The sequence below is a fragment of the Orcinus orca genome, chromosome 1 (assembly GCF_937001465.1).
Source record: "Orcinus orca chromosome 1, mOrcOrc1.1, whole genome shotgun sequence".
In the NCBI taxonomy this organism is placed as follows: Eukaryota; Metazoa; Chordata; class Mammalia; order Artiodactyla; family Delphinidae; genus Orcinus; species Orcinus orca.
Genome location: NC_064559.1, coordinates 109,641,472 through 109,662,516, shown reverse-complemented (window position 1 = coordinate 109,662,516; position 21,045 = coordinate 109,641,472). Strand labels below are relative to the sequence as shown.

General features: G+C 46.7%; 2 protein-coding genes across 2 annotated transcripts in view; both read left to right on the top strand.

Moving 5' to 3' along the window:
* PTGFRN (prostaglandin F2 receptor inhibitor) overlaps positions 1-7,790 on the top strand; it is an 85,908-nt gene extending 78,118 nt beyond the window's left edge. The window contains exons 8-9 of the mRNA XM_004263298.3: positions 2,462-2,767; positions 4,314-7,790. Of these exons, the coding sequence (XP_004263346.2) occupies positions 2,462-2,767; positions 4,314-4,480 (473 nt within the window). The 3' untranslated portion in view covers positions 4,481-7,790. The remainder of the gene's footprint in view (positions 1-2,461; positions 2,768-4,313) is intronic.
* An 8,812-nt stretch (positions 7,791-16,602) lies between these two features.
* The window catches only part of CD101 (CD101 molecule), a 36,772-nt gene continuing 32,329 nt past the window's right edge, over positions 16,603-21,045 (top strand). The window contains exon 1 of the mRNA XM_004263243.4: positions 16,603-16,861. Within this exon, the coding sequence (XP_004263291.1) occupies positions 16,819-16,861 (43 nt within the window). The 5' untranslated portion in view covers positions 16,603-16,818. The remainder of the gene's footprint in view (positions 16,862-21,045) is intronic.

Sequence of the window (21,045 nt, the reverse complement as noted above, 5' to 3'; positions counted from 1 at the left end):
TGAGGGAGTCAGGATAGAGCAGGGAAGGAAGCCAGGCAAAGATCTTCAAAACAAGTCTAACTCCCTGTGGGGAGCTCCAGAACATGGGTTGCACCACAGAGTGTGACCTCCTTGAGCTAGGGGACTGGGCTTTTATATCCCCGCCACCCCAATTTGTCAGTCATTATCCACAGTGAATGGCTGGGGCGGGGTAGTGTTTCTTCACCTCCAGGGGTGGCTCTCCGGGAGGTGGCTTCTGTCAGCTAAGGCCAGTCCTCTGGAGAAGGGTACCGGTGTGAGAGCTTAGCAGCCGGCACCTGCAGCATCTGGGGGCCCAGCGATCCAGCTGTTTGGGGCAGAGCACCACGAGCATCTGCTGCAGGCGGCAGTACCCTTCCTGTTACAGCATCTCTTAGTACAGACCGTGTATGTTGAACTGTGGCGGTAAGGATGTTCATGGCGGCCAACTACTATTGAGTGCTTACTATATTCCAGGTGCCGTTCTAAGCATTTTATAAAGCTAACTATGGGTGCTATTGTAATTTCCTTTTCCAGATAAGGAAGCTAAGTCACAGGGAACCTAAGTGACTCACCCAGGTCACTAGGCTAACAAGAGCCAGTGCTGGGATTCTAGCCCGGGTAGCCTGACCCTGCAGCCTGGCCACCGCACTGTACGGCACAGCGGGACTGGGGTTAGAGTCTGGACACAAGTAATGGGGACACAGCTGTGACTCTTTGCCTTCAGTAACCGCCCGGCACCTGCAGGTGACAGCGACACTGAGCTAGTTTTCATTGAGGACCTGGGAGTGATCTGGGGGCCCACTCTGCCTGGGCACTGTGAGGGTGTGAGGACGTTGACCTCACTCCTTCTGCCCCCAGGGTGTTGGTCTTCTTGCAAGAGATGACCCTCACCCTCGGAACAATCAAATGTTGTGTCAAGGGCCACGGCGGGTCGATGGGGAGGAAAAAATGATATTTTGGTGCCTCGGAGTAGAGGGCTGACGTCACATATGTAGAGCTGAGATTTGCCTGTGGCCCTTAACATTTTTAGACTGAGTTGAAAAGGAATTACCATTTGAATACTTTTTTAGAAATTCTTGCTTTTGGGGAGTTCCCTGGCTGTCCAGTGGTTAGGACTCCACGTTTCCACTGCAGGGTTCGATCCCTGGTTTGGGGAACTAAGATCCCGCAAGCCATGTGATGTGGCCCCCAAAAAAAATTCCTGCTTCTAGTTTTGCTTATATTCTTTTTTTAATATGTAAGAATCTGAATGTAATTTATTTGCCTTATAATATGCTTTTTGAGGTTATTAGTGTATTTTTACTAAATGGATGTTACTTTTTTTTTTTTTTTTTTTTTTGCTGTATGCGGGCCTTGCACTGTTGTGGCCTCTCCCGTTGCGGAGCACAGGCTCCGGACGCACAGGCTCAGCGGCCATGGCTCACGGGCCCAGCCGCTCCGCGGCATGCGGGACCCTCCCGGACCGGGGCACGAACCCGTGTCCCCTGCATCGGCAGGCGGACTCTCAACCACTGCGCCACCAGGGAAGCCCGGATGTTACTTTTTGTTTAACAAAAATTATGTTATTTAACATGTGTACAGAAAGCCCCCGTCAAGCGATTGTAAGATAAAGCAGTGTTTGTGGCCTCCCAGTCCTTTCTTGCTTGCTGGGTGACTCTCAGACCTGACACAGCTGGTATCACTTGGTAGCAGTCAAAAGAAGAGGTCAGAGGTTTAGGATGTGTACTCTATTTCCACGTTCTATGAGAACTACCACTTGTGCCAAAGCCGTCTTTCTCTTATGCCCATATTAATTTATGTCAGGCTGTTAGAACCTTAATTTTGCAGAGTACTTTACGATTCCACAGCATTACTCTCTGGGACTGTTAAACTGTGTTCAATTTTCTCAGCTTGACATTTTTTTCCTCTTGTTTTGAACTTAAGCACTTCAGGGAAAAAAAAAATCACAGTGAACAATAAAATCTAAACTGTTTACAACTCTCCATTTTGTACCATTCACTTTATGTCCAGGTCATTCCTTATGACTTTCGTGTCCTTCCTGTCGTGGGTTCTTCTGCCTAAAATGCCAAAGGACCCTGCTTTCTTTGGGAGACAGAGCGTTCGATGTCACCACACACCACCAGCCTTTCATCCCGTGTTCTCTGGAGGAGACAGTTTGAAGCTGTGCTCCTTCAGCTGGGTAGTGGCAGTGGCGTGGTGAAGAGGGTGCATTCCGGAGCTAGACTCTTGGCTTAAGCCATGTGCTCTGTGACTTCCTTGCTGTGTGACCTCAGTTATTTGGTCCCGCCACAGAGTGGGAAGTGTGACAGCACCTTCATCATGGGGTGGTGTTGAGAGGATCTGGGGAGACCCAAGGCACGTAGGGCCGTGCTGGCCCACAGTCAGGTTACAGGCATGTTAGCCGTACTTGGTACTTGTGCCTGTGGCCCTGACCCCAGTGTTTTGGCTTGGTCATCCATAGACGACATGGCCTTTGACGTGACCTGGTTTGCGGTGCACTCCTTCGGCTTGGACAAGGCTCCCGTCCTCCTGTCGTCCCTGGATCGGAAGGGGATTGTGAACACGGCCCAGAGGGACTGGAAGAGCGACCTCAGCCTGGAGCGCGTGAGCGTGCTAGAGTTCTTGCTGCAAGTGCATGGCTCCGAGGACCAGGACTTTGGCAACTACTACTGTTCCGTGACTCCGTGGGTGAAGTCACCCACCGGTTCCTGGCAGAAAGAGGCAGAGATCCAGTCCAAGCCCATCTTTATAACTGTGAAGATGGATGGTAAGAATGACACGCAAATAACCCTCTTGGTGTTTGGGGAATGTCTTCTCTCCACGCTCTGCTGCCGCTGACGGGATCCAGGTTCCCACCCTTTGAGGAATGTGCCTGCCTTCTCTCTAGCCTGGCCCGGGCCTGTACCCAGAAAGAGCACACACAGCCCTTGCTGTTTTCCCAGCTTTGGTATCGTGTGTGCTGGAGCTACCACTGGGAAATGATTTTTAAGACTTACTGGAAAGATTTTCGATGCTTTCTCTAAATTCTGTACACACCCACTTTGCTGTGTCCTTGGGTTGGCACGGATACCACCAGGCAGGGGCAGAGACCAGATCAGGAGAGTGGGTCCAGGTCTCTAGGAGGGGCTGCAAGTGGGTTCCTGCCCCTCTTGTCCTCCTACTGGTTCTGCTTCTTGGTAAAGAGGCTGCAAGTGTGTTCCTGCCCCTCTTGTCCTCCTACTGGTTCTGCTTCTTGGTAAAGGGGTTCCTCCTGGATGGGAGGGGGAGCTCCCAGCCTTGGCCTACACCGACCACCACAGTCAGCCTAAAGCGCCATGGTCAGCGGGCCCCCTTCCCACGCCTCTGCTCCCTGGCCTCTCAGAGTGTGGGCAGTTCTTCCTTGGTTAATGAGAAACATGTCTTCTCTGCAAAAAGTGTCAGAGTAAACGTTAACTGAAAACACTCATGGAGAGAATTCAAGTCCAGGTACCACCAAGGATTAAGTAGGAGCCTTTGAGTGTGTTCCCCTGATGCTGTGTCAGTTTGGCGGAGACTGGAATTGGAACCCCAGCTCTTCCACAGGTGACTTAGCCTTTCTAATCCTTCGTTTCCTCTCTTGTTGAATGGGATAATAATCTCTCCTGGGGCTGTTGTATTAAATGTCAGGCAAACAACCACAGTGCCAGCCTCCACCCAAGGCGTGCTGGTACTTTGGGGGACGGGGACGTGGGATTTGAGGGTGTGGGATCTAAACAGTGTTTGTACATTCCCGCAACTGAGTCATTTATACCATATTTGCCTCTTAGAAATGTCTTGCTTGCAGTCACTCCATATGAAAACCCAGATTTACTAAACAAGTAGGGAGTGATTATTCACTTTGCTAGATAATTTACTATAGTGTTACTTAAAATAGCTCCCCTAGTACACTTCAGTTATCTGATGCATAGAATTGATTTATGTATGGTTTTTTTAAGGATGCATCTGCTACCGAATGTGTGGTGCCCTTATACTGACTTTTAAAAATCAATCTCCTGCCAAAACCCTAAAAAGCAAGTTGACATTCAAAGACATTGAAGGAGAATCTTTTTTTTTTTTTTTTTTTCTGGCTTTCTGCTGCCTTCCCGCACAGAACTGGGTGGGGAGACTTTTGCTCATTTTTTGGACACGTATGGCCGAGCTGCTCTTGTCTCAAGCACCATGCCAGGTGCCGGGTACAGGATGCACGAGGTCAGATCCCCGGTGGAGACGCCGCGGCGATGGAGAGGGGAGGCGGCGGTCTTCTCCGAGGCCCGCCTCGCATCACTGACCCGCTCCCTCTGGTCTTTCCCTCCCAGTGTTGAACGCCTTCAAGTACCCGCTGCTGATCGGCGTCGGCCTGTCCACGGTCATCGGGCTCCTGTCCTGCCTCATCGGGTACTGCAGCTCGCACTGGTGCTGTAAGAAGGAGGTCCAGGAGACCAGGCGGGAGCGCCGCCGGCTCATGTCCATGGAGATGGACTAGCCGGTGCCGGGAAAGGCCGGGATGCAGGGACGTTCGAGGAGCAGTTTGGGCGAGAAGAGGACAGTGATCTTTTAACGTGATGTGTGTTACACTAAAAACCAGTCCTCTCTAATCTCAGGTGGGACTCGGCGCTCTCTCTTTTCTGCATGTCAAGTTCTGAGCGCGGACATGTTTACCAGCACACGGCTCTTCTTCCCACAGCACTTTCTGATAGAACAATCGAGTGTGTGTTTTCCCGACGGCGGCTTTTTAATGGTTAACCTCTGTCTAATTTTTTTCTCCTACTGGTTTATAGATCTCTGGCTTGTGTGTGTTTCTACCTTTTGTTTCGAGGGGTTGTGGTGAGGAAGGGGTGAAGGCGTTCAGAGTTCTTTGTCTCGGGTGAGAACGGAAGGGCCGGCTTCTGAGTCGGAGGCACGTGCTGAGAGAGCTGCTAAAGGCGACCCTCCACCCCTGCCGAGGGACAACACAGACCAGTGCCGAAGGCTAATGTGTGGCTTTTACTACCCTCCCCCACCCCCTATTTTCAGGGGGTTTAGACCACATTTGAAATCTAAACCTGCAGTCCGTAACTTCCTATCGAGCCCAGATGCATTTTGTTCTGGTTGGGTTTTTTGCTTCTCTGCCCCCTTTCCATTTCTTTCGTATCTGCTTTATGTGCGAGTGCTGAAATGGCCCTGGAATTGAGAATTTGGCTCTCCACCAAGCACCTTATCTTGCCACCTTAGCCTTAAGAATGCATATGAAGAAAAATGCACAGCCACCTCTGTCCAGGGCAGTAAGAAGGCCTGCAAGGAAGAGGAGGTTGGGGACAAGGAAAGGAACAGACAGTCACTTCCGTGGTTCGGAGGCCACCATGCCTCAGGGGGCCCTGGGGATTGCAGAAGGGGGATCCTGGGAGTTAGATGTCTGGAGCTCGTGCCCGGAGGGTCAGTGGTGCCAGGGGTGTGTCAGGCGGAAGAAGCCACCTCTATTCTCTGTCCCGCCCTTTGTGAGAGGCAAAGGCCTTGTGCGTCTGCAGGGGGAACCACGGACACCCCACATCCTTCGTGGGCTGAGTGGGCTCCTTAATGTGGAGGTGAATTGCTGCTTGCAAGACTGACTTCACGGAATCAGAAATTACCTGGAAGAACCATGCATTTTCTATGACCTTTTCAGTCCTTCAAGTCTTTTTAAAATCCCCTGCAGGGGGTTAGTGAGAAAGGGTATACTTTGTGGTATGTTTGCTTTCCTATTAGGAACACAAAGGAAACCCAGCAATTTATATTGCCATGTGAACAGCCTACAAAGTAGATCTGAGAACAGTCCGTTTCGCCTGATCACTCATACCAGAAGGACAACGGACCCAAAGAGATCTTCCGCCCCCCCGAAGTGTCTGCCCCTGCACAGCGCTGGCTTTTCGGAAGCATCTCAGTGGGGTTTCCTGAGGCGCACTGGTGACTCACGCCCCACATTGCAATCCTCTGTGCTTTTATCCTGGCTCTGAAGGATCTAATACTGCTCTGTCTTCCAAAGGGGAAAAAGATCCATTTGTTTTGAGCAATAAAGTAATACAAAATGATGGCCATTCATGTGCAGCTCTTTGTCACAATGGGCCAGACAGCCAACTCCTCGGGCTCACCATCTTCCCCTCCACTTCCCTCCCTCTGTCACCCACAATTCGTTCTGCACTTATCATCAAGTCACCCCCAGGAGGCAAGTTTCCACCGAATTTTTTCCTTTTGGTTTTGCCCACAGAGGGGACCACTCACGTGATAGAAACTAGATTTTGCACTAATGGTAGCAGCACAAGTGAATTCCAGGCCTAGCATCTGTGGCGGGAACACGGGCAGCAGGTCCGCCCCACCAGAGCACGGATGACTAGAGGAAGGGATGGAGGCCTTGATAGCACTAGATTTGGGTGTTTCCTGCATGTCATTTCCTAACTGGGCCACTCCGGAGGAGGTGGGTCACAGGTGATTGTGCAAACAGGAAATAGAAACAGGTGCTGTGTTAGGAACAGCCAGTGCCCTCTGAGCCCTTGCAGTTATCATGCCTCCTAAAAGAAGATTCAGGATTGTTGTAGTACAGGCCCTTGGTAGGAGGAAAGGGTACTTGGCTTTGGACGTGACCAGGTGGCCCCAGGTGTACGTAAAACCACGGATGGGCCACAACTGACACTTATTGGCAGGAAAGGTGACACGTGCTCATACACTGTACCTTTTCCTTTCAGACTGCTGTTGCAGTTCAAGGCTGGGGTTGTTAAGGCATTGACCGCCCCCCTAGCCCCACCCTCTGTCCACTGGGCTGGTACAAAGTGGGGAGAAATCCCAGGGCATTGTACCAAGGGCCTCCTTCCTTCCAGGGGCATAAACTTGGCTGGAATGTGTGTCCTGTTCAAAGTGCGAGACGTACTCGGCTGTTGTACCAAATAGGGCCCCCACTAAGTGCTCTTCTGGAAAAGGTTCCTGCCAGAAGCACTGGTATGAACGGAAGGACGCAGCCACGATTCACACAGATGAAATTGCACCGCTTAACACAAACGATAAAAAGTTTGGCTTTTTTAAATTTTCTAATCATAAACATATCCCCAGAAGGAGCCTAAGCTATGTTCTGATAGAAGCCTCAAAATTACTTTCAGTTGTTTACTTTATAATGTTTACATACACTTTTCACTTTTTTAAAAAAAGAAAATCCAAGCTCTGACTTTTTAACAACTTTTCAGGTTTTTCTTGGGACGGTGGAACTCTGACTCACCAACTGGATTTAAATCTTAATTTAGAAGTTTATTTATGTGTGTGTTTTCTCCCCTCCTATCCACGTGGCTTTCCCTAAGATCCTCGTTAAGGTGGCCCCTCCTGCCCAGACCCTTGTCTGTTTTCCCTGGTGGCTCTTGCTTCTTGCTTTGCAGACTGCCTGCAGCCATGATTTTGTCACTGACATCTGTGAGCCAAAGACTGAGCCTCTCTAGCAGGAAAAATAAGCAATACTACACAACTTGCTACTTTCAGAAACTTTTTTTAGCTTCACCGATGACAACAGAGGAAGAAGGGAACTATAGGATTTGGGTAAGTTCTCCTCCGCTGTTTGACCAAATTCTCAGTGATAAATATTGTGTGCAGATAACTAGCAGAAAAAAGTTGACTTTCTTTCTTTTTTAGTGTGGCACATACGGATCTGCTGAATTTTACGTAGACAAAGAAAGGGTCCTGTGTATTTTTGTCCATATCCAATGTTATATGAGCTAATTGTATTGTTTTATACTGTGACCACAAAATATTATGCAATGCACCATTTGTTTTTTATTTCATTAAACGAAGTTTAATTTAAATTGAAGTTGTGTGAGGCACTTGATCTCCGCCTCTGTTACCCTTTTATCTCCTCCGCATGAAGGACTGTGACTGAATTCCCGTTGCAACTCGGGCACCTTCTGATCTCTTGGAATCCTGTGAAAGCATTGTAGATATTCCAAAGAGAAAAGAAGAAATGGATTTAACAGGATCAGTATTGAGATTCCCACCAAGTGGAAAGGTGAGGGCTAGGATCCTGTCGCTGATGGATGGTCTCTTGGTCTTTCTGTGAATTCCCATGACCTTTATAGGACTCCTGTCAGGAAAGAGAGAAGTTAGAGGTTGTTCCTCTCTGCAGATGAGGAAACGCACCCAAGTTCTGTGACCATATCGTGCCTGGGACAGAACGGCTTTTCTGACTCATGACCCGGTCTGCAGCCAAACTAGTCCAGAAGGTGCTAGTCCCCGTATTATATAAAAACAGTGCTTTTTCCCCAGGCCGCTGGCTTCAGGGACTTGCACAGGAGGAAGTGCCGGGACCCCCACCTCCCTGCTGGCCCCTGGAGCAGCCGCTCCGCCTCGGCTGGGCTTCCCCATGTGTGTCCCGGGCAGGGACCACCTCACTTGTGAGGTCTTCAGGGGCTGGGTCTGTGTCCCGGTTACTAACCTTGGCCCTGATCCAGGCATGATAGAAGCGACTGGCGGTGTATAAATGCACAGTTAACGTTCTACCGGGAGAATAGCCCGACACTACACACTTCTCCATGAAGATGGAGGACTCTGTTCACATCAAAATGCTGACACAGTCAGAGCTGGTCTTTAGCAGTCCCATACCTATTGCTGAGCCTGTTCCTGCCTCGGTTTATGTTAAAAGTAAAACAGAAATTTGCTTGCACACCTCCTGTGGCCTAGGCATTGTGCTAAGCACAGAAAACCTGCCACTTATGTCCTTTCCTAGAGGCCTTCGCACCTGCTGTTTGCTCGTTCTAGAAACCTCTTTCCACCTGTTCCAACTCCTACTTCTCCTTCAGGTCCCAGGGAGCCTTTTCTGCCCCTCTAGGCTAGGAGAGGAACCCCTGACAGATGCTCTGGTTGTCTGAAAGTGACCCGAGGGCAGGGACCCCTCACCACTGTGATAATAGCTAACTAACACTAGGATGCTTACATGTGCCGTACACCTGGGCAAGTGCCTCAGGTCACCCTGAGGTGACTACAGCAGAAGACTTCTTACCTGCTCTTCATGTAACTAGATCTTCCAAGTAACAGCCACTCCATGTCCTCTTACCCACAGACCAGTGTGTGTAGCACACTGCTTTAAAATACAGGTTTTAGGGCTTCCCTGGTGGTGCAGTGGTTGAGAGTCCGCCTGCCGTTGCAGGGGATGCGGGTTCGTGCCCCGGTCCGGGAAGATCCCACATGCTGCAGAGCGGCTGGGCCCGTGAGCCATGGCCGCTGAGCCTGCGTGTCCGGAGCCTGTGCTCCGCAGCGGGAGAGGCCACAACAGAGGCCCGCGTACCGCAAAAAAAAAAAAAAAAAAAAATACAGGTTTTATTATTATTTAGGTGAGGCAGGGCCAGCAGATCAGGAGATGACTGCCATTGAAAAGACAGTTTGTTACACTCAGATCCCAAGAGGGAGGGTCATGCCACACAAAAGGGGGCCACACGGGAAAGCACCAGGGTCCCTCAGGCAGCAGAGGGAGCAAGGGTGAAGCATGGGCAATGGTCTTTGTTGGGGTTTTCACAGGAAGGAATGGGCAACTTAGGGTAAGCAGGCTAAGGATTGACTAGTTTGGATAATTTCAGCAGGTTCTGGGGCATAGGGAGTATCCCTAGTTATCTGGTATGATGAGAAAACAGCTATTTTGAGTTGCTGCCTAGGATTTTACAGTATAATAGCCCTGCTCACAGCCAGAGCCTGGACATTTAGATGAGGACCTGAGCTTAGGATTCCCACCCCAAGTTCCCACTTTGCTTTTCCTGGGGCACCTTTTAAAATAACCATTTTGAGTTGAGCCTGCAGCCTCTGCCCCAACCATGTTATATGTAATAGGTGCTTGTTACCCTGCTCTTTATCTCCTGCTTGCTGGACACCCGGGACGTCGGAGCACTGCCCTTCCCCCTGCTCAGTGGCAACCCCGACCCTGGTTTCTGGGATCTGTAAGTAACAAATCTTGTGACTTTGTGTAAGTTTATTGAAATTGCAACTTCAATCAAAATGACCCGGGGGTTTCACTTCCTCCGGGTGGGAGTTCAGATGCTGAGGGAGCTACTTGCTGACCCCATGTGGGTGGCTGGTGCCTCCTCGTTCAGCAGGTCATAATCCACATATTCTTAATACACCAGCTATTCCCCTCTCCCCCACCCCGCCAACACATCTGGTTCCTGGCCTTGGGGTGATCAGAGCAGGGAACAGTGGTCCTGAGCATGAGAGCCTGATGGAGGGGGTGGAGGGTGTGCAGATTGGTTGGTTTGCACATGGAAGGCGTGCTTACAGACAAATCGGAATGATTTCCTTTCTCTAGGAACTGGCCAGCCGTGGGAGGGGCAGTCTCTCCAGGATCAGCAAGATCCTAGGTGTCAAAACATCAAAAACCAGAAACAAAATGACATGATTAATATACTCACTGCTTGGGGGCTTATACACCTGGGTGGCTCAGCTCCACTGGAGTTGGGGGGCGGGGGGGTGATGCTCATCTGGGTCCTCTCTGTTCTGTTTATTCTCCAGCCTATTTGTGCCACCAGTACTGGTTACTATGATTACATCATTTCATTGAATAATATGTAAACCAATGAAATATGAGTGCCAAAGAAAGAGGTGTTGATACAATAAGATGAATTCTCTGGACTAGATAAAGGCAAATCGCTTTTTTTTTTTTTTTAAATGCTATCAGTTTAGGTCCAGGCAAAACAACTATAAAAGATTGAGGGGAGACAAATCATAAAAACATGGGAGGATCTGTACTCCATTGGCTTCACAAGTGTTTTTAAAATTCTTACTCCATTTTAAGGAAATCAGACCTGAAAGTTGGGGGACTTCCCTGGCGGTCCAGTAGTTAAGACTTTACCTTCCAGTGCAGGGGGTGTGGGTCCAGTCCCTGGTCGGGGAGCTAAGATCCCACATGCCTCACGACAGAAAAACCAAAACATAAAACAGAAGCAATGTTTTTTTTTTAAGACTTTTTTTGGGTTTGTTTTTAAAGAAACTGCATACATCATTGGAGACGAACAATAATTTAAATACCATGCAGTTTCTGTATGTACAAAACCTAGGCCATAGAAATCCAGTTTTCTGTTTATACTGTCTTCCTCATACAGCCGTTGTCTGTTAAAGCAGAACACAGGAGAGTGCTCTGATAAAAAGACAAACTATGTACAGGCACCCGGGAAGCAACTGGAAAAAAGCAACTGGTTTGGGGATCAACAGACAAATGGGAAGAAAGAGTCATTTAAGGTGACCTTCGCCCACTGGCTGTGCACAGGGAGAGCCTGAAATTCCATTCACCAAAGCACACACCACAGTTTTCATTCAGCAAATATAAATACACGTAAACAGAAGCAAAATCGTAACAAATTCAATAAAGACTTTAAAAAAATAAAATAAAATAAAAAATAAAACAGGGCTTCCCTGGTGGCGCAGTGCTTGAGAGTCTGCCTGCCGATGCAGGGGACGCGGGTGCGTGCCCCGGTCCAGGAAGATCCCACATGCCACAGAGTGGCTAGGCCCGTGAGCCATGGCCGCTGAGCCTGCGTGTCCGGAGCCTGTGCTCCGCGACGGGAGAGGCCACAACAGTGAGAGGCCCGCGTACTGCAAAATAAATAAATAAATAAATAAAAATAAAACAAACCTGAAAGTTGTAGCAAAAGACATAGGTTTGCTTTATGCAAAAAAGTGAGGAGACTCCAGACAACAGACCTACACTCAAAGGAAAGACCTGGGCCTGTGTTAAGAGATCGGTGAACAAATATATATGTATATGATTGAGGTGAAAATAAAACTGTTGAGAAATTTAAGTGTCTTTTTATGATTCCTGTCTTCACCTGACTTTTCTGTTAATTGATCAACTAACAGCTCTAATTATGAGTTTCTACTGTTACTGTCCCTGTTCTTATAGATGAGGAAATTGAGACTTAAAGAAACTAATTTGCTCGAGATTTGAATGCAGGTCTTTCTGACTCCAAAGTCTGTACGTGTTCTAAATCACTATACCAGCTACAGTGCCTGACTATTTTAGCCATTCAGTATTTTTTGAAGAGATAGAAAGATGAGTAAGAACTGGCCCCTGCCCTTAGGAAATTCATGGTCTTGCAGGAGAGGCAGGCATGTAAATAATTCACTTTATTACATATAGTAAGTAAAATTATAGGAGTTCACTGACAGAGATAGAAGAGGGAATGGTGAACTTTCTAAGGTGTCAAGAAAGGTTTCGCATAGGAGGTGCAAACCTAGATTTAAAACTTTTTTAATGAATAGGCATATACCAGGTAGAGTGGGCTCTAAGCAGAGGGGATAGCATATACAAAGTTAAAGAGAGAGGATGGTAAGATACGCTCAGAGAAATACAGAGATTCTGTGTCTGAAGGGTGAGGTGGTAGGAGAGAGTTCTCAAGGGTCAGCTCGTAAAGGTCAAGTCAAGGAGTTTGGACTTGATCGTCTAGAAGTTTGGGGGAGCCATTGAAAACCTTTAATCAGGACAGTGCATGGCTCTGTTTGCACTTTAGATTACTCTGGTGGAAGGGGCCGGGGTGCAGACAAGGTTGGAAGATGAACTGAACTGCATTAATCCAGGTGAAAAATCGCAGCTCTCAATTGCGACAGCAGCAGGTAGAATGAATTCATTAAGGATTTTAGGAAAAACTGGTAGGACTTTATAACTAGATATGGAGTGTGGAGGCCAGCCGTGGGTCTGGGTAGATGCTGGTGCAGTCACCACGGTGGAAAATACCAGTGAAGAAGGAAACAGTGATCTCAGCTTTGGACGCAATTTAAGTTTTCTGCAGGACCTTCAAGTGGGAATGTTCGACACAGCTAGATAATTGGCCTGGAGCTTAAGGGAGAAGTTGCGGGTGGAGACAGATTGGTGATTGTCCTTATACAGGTGGGGCATGAGAGGCAGAAGCAGCGAGGGGAGCAAAGGGCTGATGACAGGAGCCTGGAGAAGGGGTCCACCGAGAAGACGACTAAGAAGGAACTTCCAAAGGGGAGAGAGAAAATCCCGGCCAGAGCGTGGTATCAGAGGTGGTAGTAAAGAATTCCAAGCAGATTTGCCAATGGTCGGTCCTCCCTTGTGCCCCAGAAGGACCAAATCAAGGGAGAGCTGAGCAGTGTCCGCCGCTGTGACCTTGGATGTTTGGGTGGAACCAAGCCCAGATCGTGGTGGGCCGAAGTACCAGCAAGTTAGGAAACCAAGCAGGATACAGAACACCGGGAAACTGTCCCACATTTGAAGAGGGGAAGGAAGAGGGGGCGGTTTGAAACTAGGGTGAAAATGTGTCTATTTAATAGGGTAGGAGGCACCTGAGCTGCTTTATGGGCCAAGGAAGCCATGAGGGGGCAACTGTATCTCAGGGGTTCACCCGTACCCGACGCCCAGGTAAAGTGAACTTCCTATTCTCCTTCCTTCTTTTCTTTGGGACTTATTCTGAGCCCTCCCTTCCTTTTTTTAAAATCAGAGTTCGTTGTCAGCTACTCCCTAATAGGGAATTTAAGAAGTAGCTCTTCCCAAGGGAGTATTCGGAAACAGCAAATGGCCCGGGAATCCCATCTGTTGCTCTTTCTCTGCTGCCACCATCCTCTAGTCCCCACCTCCTTCTCCACCCCTCTTCCCATGCTCTGGCCTTTGCCTCTGCCCACAGGAATCTAGTTCAGGCTTTTCCCCACAGACAGGAGGAGTTACCACACACGTGGAAAAGCTCTTAGCCTTGGTTAACTAACTGTCAGCTCCTGGTACAGCCAGGCTGGTGGGAAGTACAGCTTGGTGGGCCAAGTTGTAACCAGGCCCGCTTGAGGACGCCGTTTCTTCCACAGTTCTATGAGGGATTGACTGAGCTCGCTGTGATCCCTTCCTGTGGTGTCACTGCTTGGTGTTCCATACATAGAGAAACGAGGCTTAGCCCCAGGGCTTCCTTACACCTTGGCAAGTCCCACACCTGTGGGGTATCGATCACTTTGACCTGAATTATAGGAGTTCAGGTAGAAAAAGGGGCAAAATCCTGATCAGCTTCCTGCTGACCCCTTCGGGGTTTTCTTTTCCATCCTGCAGTCACTCACTGTCCTACATATTCTGCCTTCTGAAAGCTTGCGAATGGCAAGCTAATAGAGCACTGAGCCACAAGTAAGAAGGCAGCCATAGAATGCACCCATTTCCTAGCCATACAGTCTTGGCTAGGTTAGTTGATTCCTCTGAGCCTCAGTTTTCTCACCTGTAAAATGGTATTAGTAATACCTATCACATAGTGATGTGAGTTATTCTATAACAGTGCATATGTGAAAATGCCTTGCACAGAACCTGACATGTAAAAGGTACCCGTTTAAATATTTCTTGGGCCTGAATGCTTAGGAATCCACGATACTTGCAATTTCTATAATTTTATGGAATTAATATTTGAGCATGTCGAACCTGAAAAAAAGACATCACTTTTCATTAATCTTCTAGGAACTTCAGAAAGGATTTTTTTTCTTTAGTACATCCTTGTGTTGCTTTGTCCAGCACTGGCCTTCTCCCTCCATCTGAATCAGGAACTCTATTTTTACATTCCTTTCAACTGATAAAATTGCAATGCACTGCAGTGGTTCCCAAGGTAATAGAATAACTGTCTCTCTCACTGGCTCTATTTTTTTCTTTCTTCTTTTTTTCTTTTCCCCTTGATAACAGAAAGCTTCTTTTTTTTCCCTCCAGAAAAGAAGCGACATCACCCTGTCAATGTTAAATTCTGGCAGAAATGGAGCCACGAAAATAGAAAGAAAAAAAAAAACTTGGCAACAGCCAAGAAGGAGAACTTGCATAGCATTTACTTAGTTGTATGTATTTCAGGAATACAGCGTCCTCTGTAGTATTGCCAATGATTGTCTCTGTGGTCAATGCTTATTTCTAAAATAATTCTCTTTTCAGTGCACGTAGCAGATTGATTGCATTGATGGCCCCAGTTCTCTACCTCTCCTTTGGCCTTGCCACTTTGCTGTTCCCTTCACTAAAGAGATGGAGTCCATTAACCCATCTCTTGCTTTTGGACTTGGCCATGTGTCTTGCTTTCATCTGAGGGATGCTTGTAGAAGGCATGCAGTCATGATGCAAGTAGAAGCTTTAAAAAGTACTGATATGTTTCCCCTAGTCCTTTTGGACCCCTGACATCACTGTGAAAATGTGCCCAGGCTAGCCTTTTCGAGGGCTGTCAGAGGGATCCAAGCTAAGGCCATCCTAGACCATCCAGCTCCCATCGGCTGACCCCATAGGCTTGTGAACAAAAATAAATCTTTACTGTTGTATGCCGCCAAAGTTTTCTATTTGTTATACAGCAATAACTAACTGATACAGTAAATTTTGGTGCCTGGGGGGTGACCCATGCCTTCTCCAACTGCAATGGTGAAAAAATTCTTGTACTTCAAGCCCCACTGATATTATGGTTAACGGCCTGGAGAGGTAGTTTGAAATTGCCATTCTAGGTAAACTGCCCTTTAATTGTTCCCTAAATACAGCCTGTACATCCCTGCCTCGGTACCTTTATACATTTCATTCCTCCCTAGTGGAATGTCCTTTCTTCTCTCTTCTCTGCCTATTAGAATCATACCAGATCTCCAAGGACCTAAAGAAAACCAGCCTTTTCTGAATGCACCTTCTTCTCCCTTCACACCAGCCTCAAACTTTACTCCAAAAGGAGGGCACAGCTGGTGTGTCATTATCCATGCTGGACTGTTTCTCCCCAACTGCACCTCGGTCCCCCTTCCTCCCCGGTTGTCTCATGTGGCCCAGCCAATCTTGACCCTCCCTCCCACCCACTCACTTCCCCCCACTCCCTTTAGGTGCCCCACTGATGTGCTTCCAAAATTACCTTGTGGTTATCTGAGTAAACGGAAGTTTCCTGAGAACAAAGGCTTCGTATGTGCAGCACTTACAATAGCACCCAGAAGATTAAAAAAAATTGTTGGAAAGGTGGATGGAACAGGGATCTGCCGCAACTGTGGCCTGAAGCAGACTAGGCTGTTACTGACCCATCTAAATGGAGGCTCGGCCTGGGGAACTGACGTCCTCAGTAAGCTCGTCCCGTGTATGTTCTTGTCTTCGCAGAGTAGGATTAAGTTGGCCTGGGTTCGGGGCCAGGCTAACTTAATCCTAGTCTGCGAAGTCACTCCCCCACCATCCTTGGTGCCCAGGCCCATGCTGGGCAGATGACGATTCCCTTAAATGTCGCTGATATGCATTGAGCGCTTTCTATGTACTAGATGTTGTTCTAAGTGCTTTCAGTGAATTCGTTCATTCAATTCTCACAGCAATCTTATGGGGTACATATTGTTAGTATCTCCCTTTTGTCGATGAGGGTTAGAAAAGATTAATTCACTGTTCTAAGATCAACTATTAAAAATACAGTCTGTGCAGACCCAGGCACACCCACCTAGAGTGTGTTATCGTCACCATCACCGCATGTCTCCCCAGGTTCATGTCTTCTAAGGGCGCTTCTCTCGTTTCTCAGTCCTTTTCTCTGCCAAGATGGGAGGCGAGGTAAGGGCTAAGAAGAGAAAATTGCTGCTTGATTATTTATTCTGTTTACTTAAATTCCCGTATCATTACCTAATGATATGTATTTAACCAGGAGGAGACTCATCTTTTCTTATTTTTATCTATCTATGTTTACCTACCCATGAAGATAACTTCATAAGTAGGTAAATGTGAATGATTAGCAAAGAGCCGTGTAAAGCAAACTGTATTGCTCTTGGTAAGCCGTCTCTGTTTCTCAGTGGGCTGGAAACCACACCATCGCTTCCTCTTTATCTTTGTAGTGCGAGCGCAACATCTGTCACTCGGCGTCTGAGCAACTTCAGTGACACCACCAGGAAAGGTCTCTGCTGGTCCAAATGGCACGCTTCCCACGGGTGGCATCTTTTTTTCTCTTTCTGAGTAAGTGTCATCATTCTGTAGGTTACTGTTGTCAAGGAGCTAGTCAAATGGAGACTGTTGGATGATAAAATGGGACAATTTGGTCTCTACAGGAAAAACCATGCCACACATCTCTGGTGCTGGCAATCATTTTTGACTTTTGATGATGGTCTTGGCTACCTAGACATCCTTGAGTTCCAGGAGGTGCAATGTGAGGTTGAGTCCCATGAATCTGATCCCACTGGTTTTTACATTTGTGTGTGTGGCCAGAGCTGCTGATTTTGCTGGCCCTGCCTCCACCCTATGTTCTTGGGCTAACTCATCCCTGGAGATAGGAAGAGGCTTAACTCCTCAGACTGAGAGGTGATGCCTGATGTTAGAACTTGTCTAGATAAATGTGCCTTGGGGATGTGGCCGGATGGAAGGAAGTGTCATGAGAGCACTTAGGAGTTTTAGGCTAACCTAAAAGAAGGTTCTGGACTTCATCTGTGAGATGAAGTGGGAAGTGACTACTAAGAGCCTGAGAAAGGGGCAGGAAGATTCACTTGGCTCTGCTGAGGGGCAAGTGGAAGGACCTCAGCTGGCCCAGGGGCATTTGTACATGGTTGAACAGGATGGCGAAAGGGGAAGCTTGGGGGGAGATGCGTGAACAGATGAACTGGGGAAGGAATGAAATAGTCTCAGAGCAGACAGAGCAGGTAGCAGCTACTTTTTAGTGCTCTGGGTTCTCTTAGCATCTGGTGAAGCCCACAGACCCCAACTTCGAATAATTTTTAAATGTGTGAATTAAAATGTATACGATTATAGGGAAAATCAATCATATTGAAATAGGGTTATTGAAATACTTTCAAGTAAATTTTGATGTAGTCATTTATTTGCTTCATTATTTATGTATTACATAAGAAGATCTGGAGGTGGTCTATGAACCACCAAACTTCAAAGTCGTAATGAGTATGAACAATATTTCAAGATATCTGCAATAGATGTGGTGTGATGTGAAAATATCTATGATGTATTGTCTACATTCATGACTGAAGAAAATGCTAAATTTCCATTAAGATTAGTGAAAATAAAGATGTGGGTTTTTTTTCCCACCCAAGTTTATGAATCTTTTCATCCCCCATGTGGACCCAAGTTTAAAACTTCTGCTTTAAAGAGACTGGATGGAGTTAGTGAAGGGACTTGGACAATAGGGGAACTAAAAGAGCTTAGAATCAGTGTGACCAAGGCTGTGGCTAATACATGAAAAGGGTGCAGCATTCAGCTCAACGGGGTGCTTAATAAACCTTGGCTTGAGTTGAATGGGGTTCATGGCTCAAAAGACATTGGGTAGTGTAAGGTAAAGATCAGATATGGGACCTGCCGGGGTGAGAGGTGGCCTGCAGGAGGTTACTGGGACCAGTTGCTGGGTAATCAGTGCCCACTAGACTGGCTTGGCAGACGTTAATGACTAGGTTCACTGGTGCGGCCCTTTGGGGACTGTTGGCTGGTGTCCTGTTCAGGTGTCTGAGTGTGATTCTCAAGTGTCTGTGCTTTGTGTCTGTGAACCGTGTGTTTGGCTTGTGTGTGGGGAAACTGGGCTTACATTGTGCAGTAAGTCAGACCACTGCAAATTCTCTCTTTGTCTTTTTTTTTTCCCTGGTGAGTAAGAGGAAAGGCCTGGGAAAAGGAGAGTAATAACCAAGGTTCAAAAAGGGGAAGCTTCAAGCCTTTCCATACCCCATTTAAACCATTACCTAAACTGGGTTATATACTTATTTCTTCTAAATTTAAACTCTTCCTAAGCACAACTTTTGTGTAGAGCCACAGTTTTTATGTGAAAAACATATATATCAGGAAGTAACTTGAAAAAAATTTTGGAAGCCTGCTATCTGTCATTACAAATACAGAGGGAAAAATGAAGGAAATTAATTAAATGATGGATGACCAATTGCATTGTTTAGCAAATGTATACCTTGTCCTAATTAATTTTTTAAATAAATATATAGAGACTGATGAATCCTATTAGAATATGGGGCCAGATGAGGTTAATGTCACGGGTAAATGAGCTCTTAGACTTAGCCTTGTCTGATTGGTCTGTCACCCCTCACCCTGAATAGCTGCCCTACAGATAAAAGTCATTAACATGGGAGGGTCCTGGGGAGGGGCTACTGTTTGTCTTACTGGGGCTGCATTCACGAAAAAAAAAAAATCCACTGAATTATGGATGGAAGCATTCTCAGCCTCCAAGCAAAAAGGGATTTTATATGGGTAAAGAAAGAGAAGTCGCTTGTTGTGTTTGGTGTTCTCCAGCTAGGTTTTGTATAAGGTGGAAGCATTGGAAGTTGCTGTTTTTGCGTATCAAAAGTGGCCAGGCGTTGGCCACATTTTATATAGGTCAAATAGCTTCCATTCAAATAATACTGAAGTAGAAAATTTGGCAATCCGATTAATGTTTTTGGAAAAAGTCCACACCATTAGGGAATTCTTCGTGTTACAAAAATGGGACTCCAATGCAGTATGTCAATGCCAAGCTCTGTGTCCATCAGTCAACAAGAATCTGACCTGCTGTGCAGAGGTGCCTAACCCTCTGTCTATTAAAAGAGAAAGCAACGGGTCAGTCCTCTGAGGTATTTCACTCTTTAGGAGGAGAGATATGTACAACATCCCACAGGAAACAGATGTATAATAAGATGCTTCAGTGTATGTATGATTCCCCATGCATGGCCATTTGAATTGGCCTCTGTCAGTCATTCCTTTTTATCTCCACAATACCTATTAAACCTTCACACTGTTTCTTCCACTTTTCTGAGTACCCTCCCAATCATGTTCTTGACCTCCTGCCTCTACTAGCACCTTATGCCATTCATCATCCTCTCTCTGGCTTCATCCATGTCTCCCCTCTACAGCTCCTCTGCCCGTAGACATGTAGAGGTACCTGTGTCTATCCTCCCTCACTGCTCTGCCCACGTCCATCTACTCTTTCTAAATGCCACCCAATTCTCTTTCCCTTCTCCATGACGCTTCTTGAAGTAGTTTATGCTTCTTGCAGTTGCTTCTTACCCTTGAAATACTCTGCTTCTGCTCTATGGAAATCTCTTTTACAAAGATTTCCACTGACCTCCTCCTCATCAAACTACAAAGACTTTCATCTGCCTTTAGAGTCCTTACCCTCTCAGCCGCATTCAGCAGTGCTGACAAGCTCTTTCTGCTTGGACCATTTTGCTCCTTTGGTTTTCAAGCTACTGCGTCCTTGCTGCCCTGCCACCTGATTCTTCCCTCCCTGATTCTTCCTTCTGTAGGTTTTGTTCCTCATCCTATCCCCTAAAGAGAGAGATCCTCTAATAATCTCTCTTCAGCCCTCTCCTTACATTCCCGAACGCTTCCCAGTGCTTACATGTAACTGACATAATCTGCATCTACAGCCCAGAACTCTCCCTAGTTAACAAGCATTTACAGGAAGCAGTGAGGAAACAATGGACACAGCCAGGAATTTGACATGTGTAAATCCAAGTTCAGTTCTGGCTGTACCATTTACAACTTTGACATTGCTAAATATGGGAACATCTCAGAGTTCTTAAGAGGACTGGATTACAAATATTTTCAAAGGGTTGAGTAGATTTTAAAGTATAGATAGATAGATATAGCTACAGATATAGACATATTTAAATATTATTTCCAAATGTTTGCTGGATTTCCTTCCTGATTTTTCCATGGTACTCTAATTAATATTTCCAAAATTAAATGCACCATCTTCTCCTTCACCTTCGAAGGTACACAACAGTACCTTTTCCTGAGATCCTTATTCCTGTAAACAGTGCCATTACTCCCAGTCACCCTTACAAAACCTGGTATCATCTTTGATTTCCTCCTGCCTTCCATCCCTCCATCTACCCCTTCTACTTCCAAGCATCTAAGACACTGAAAAACTGTATAGATCTTATCTCCACAGTGGCTCTTAAATTATAGCCACTTTCTTTCCATTTCTATTGCCTTTATCACTCCTCTTCTGGGCTACTATCATTACCTGATGTCTACTTCTAACTCCATCATCCTACACACTTCAGGTTAATTTTACTAAGACCTTTCAAATACTTTCAGTGGGTTCCCCATTGCCTAATCAATCAAGTCCAAACTTTTAAACATGATAGTCAAGCCCTTCATGCTTTGGACTCAAAATTCCTACCCACTTTTACCTCTTTCTATTAATCTTCATGTAACTCTCC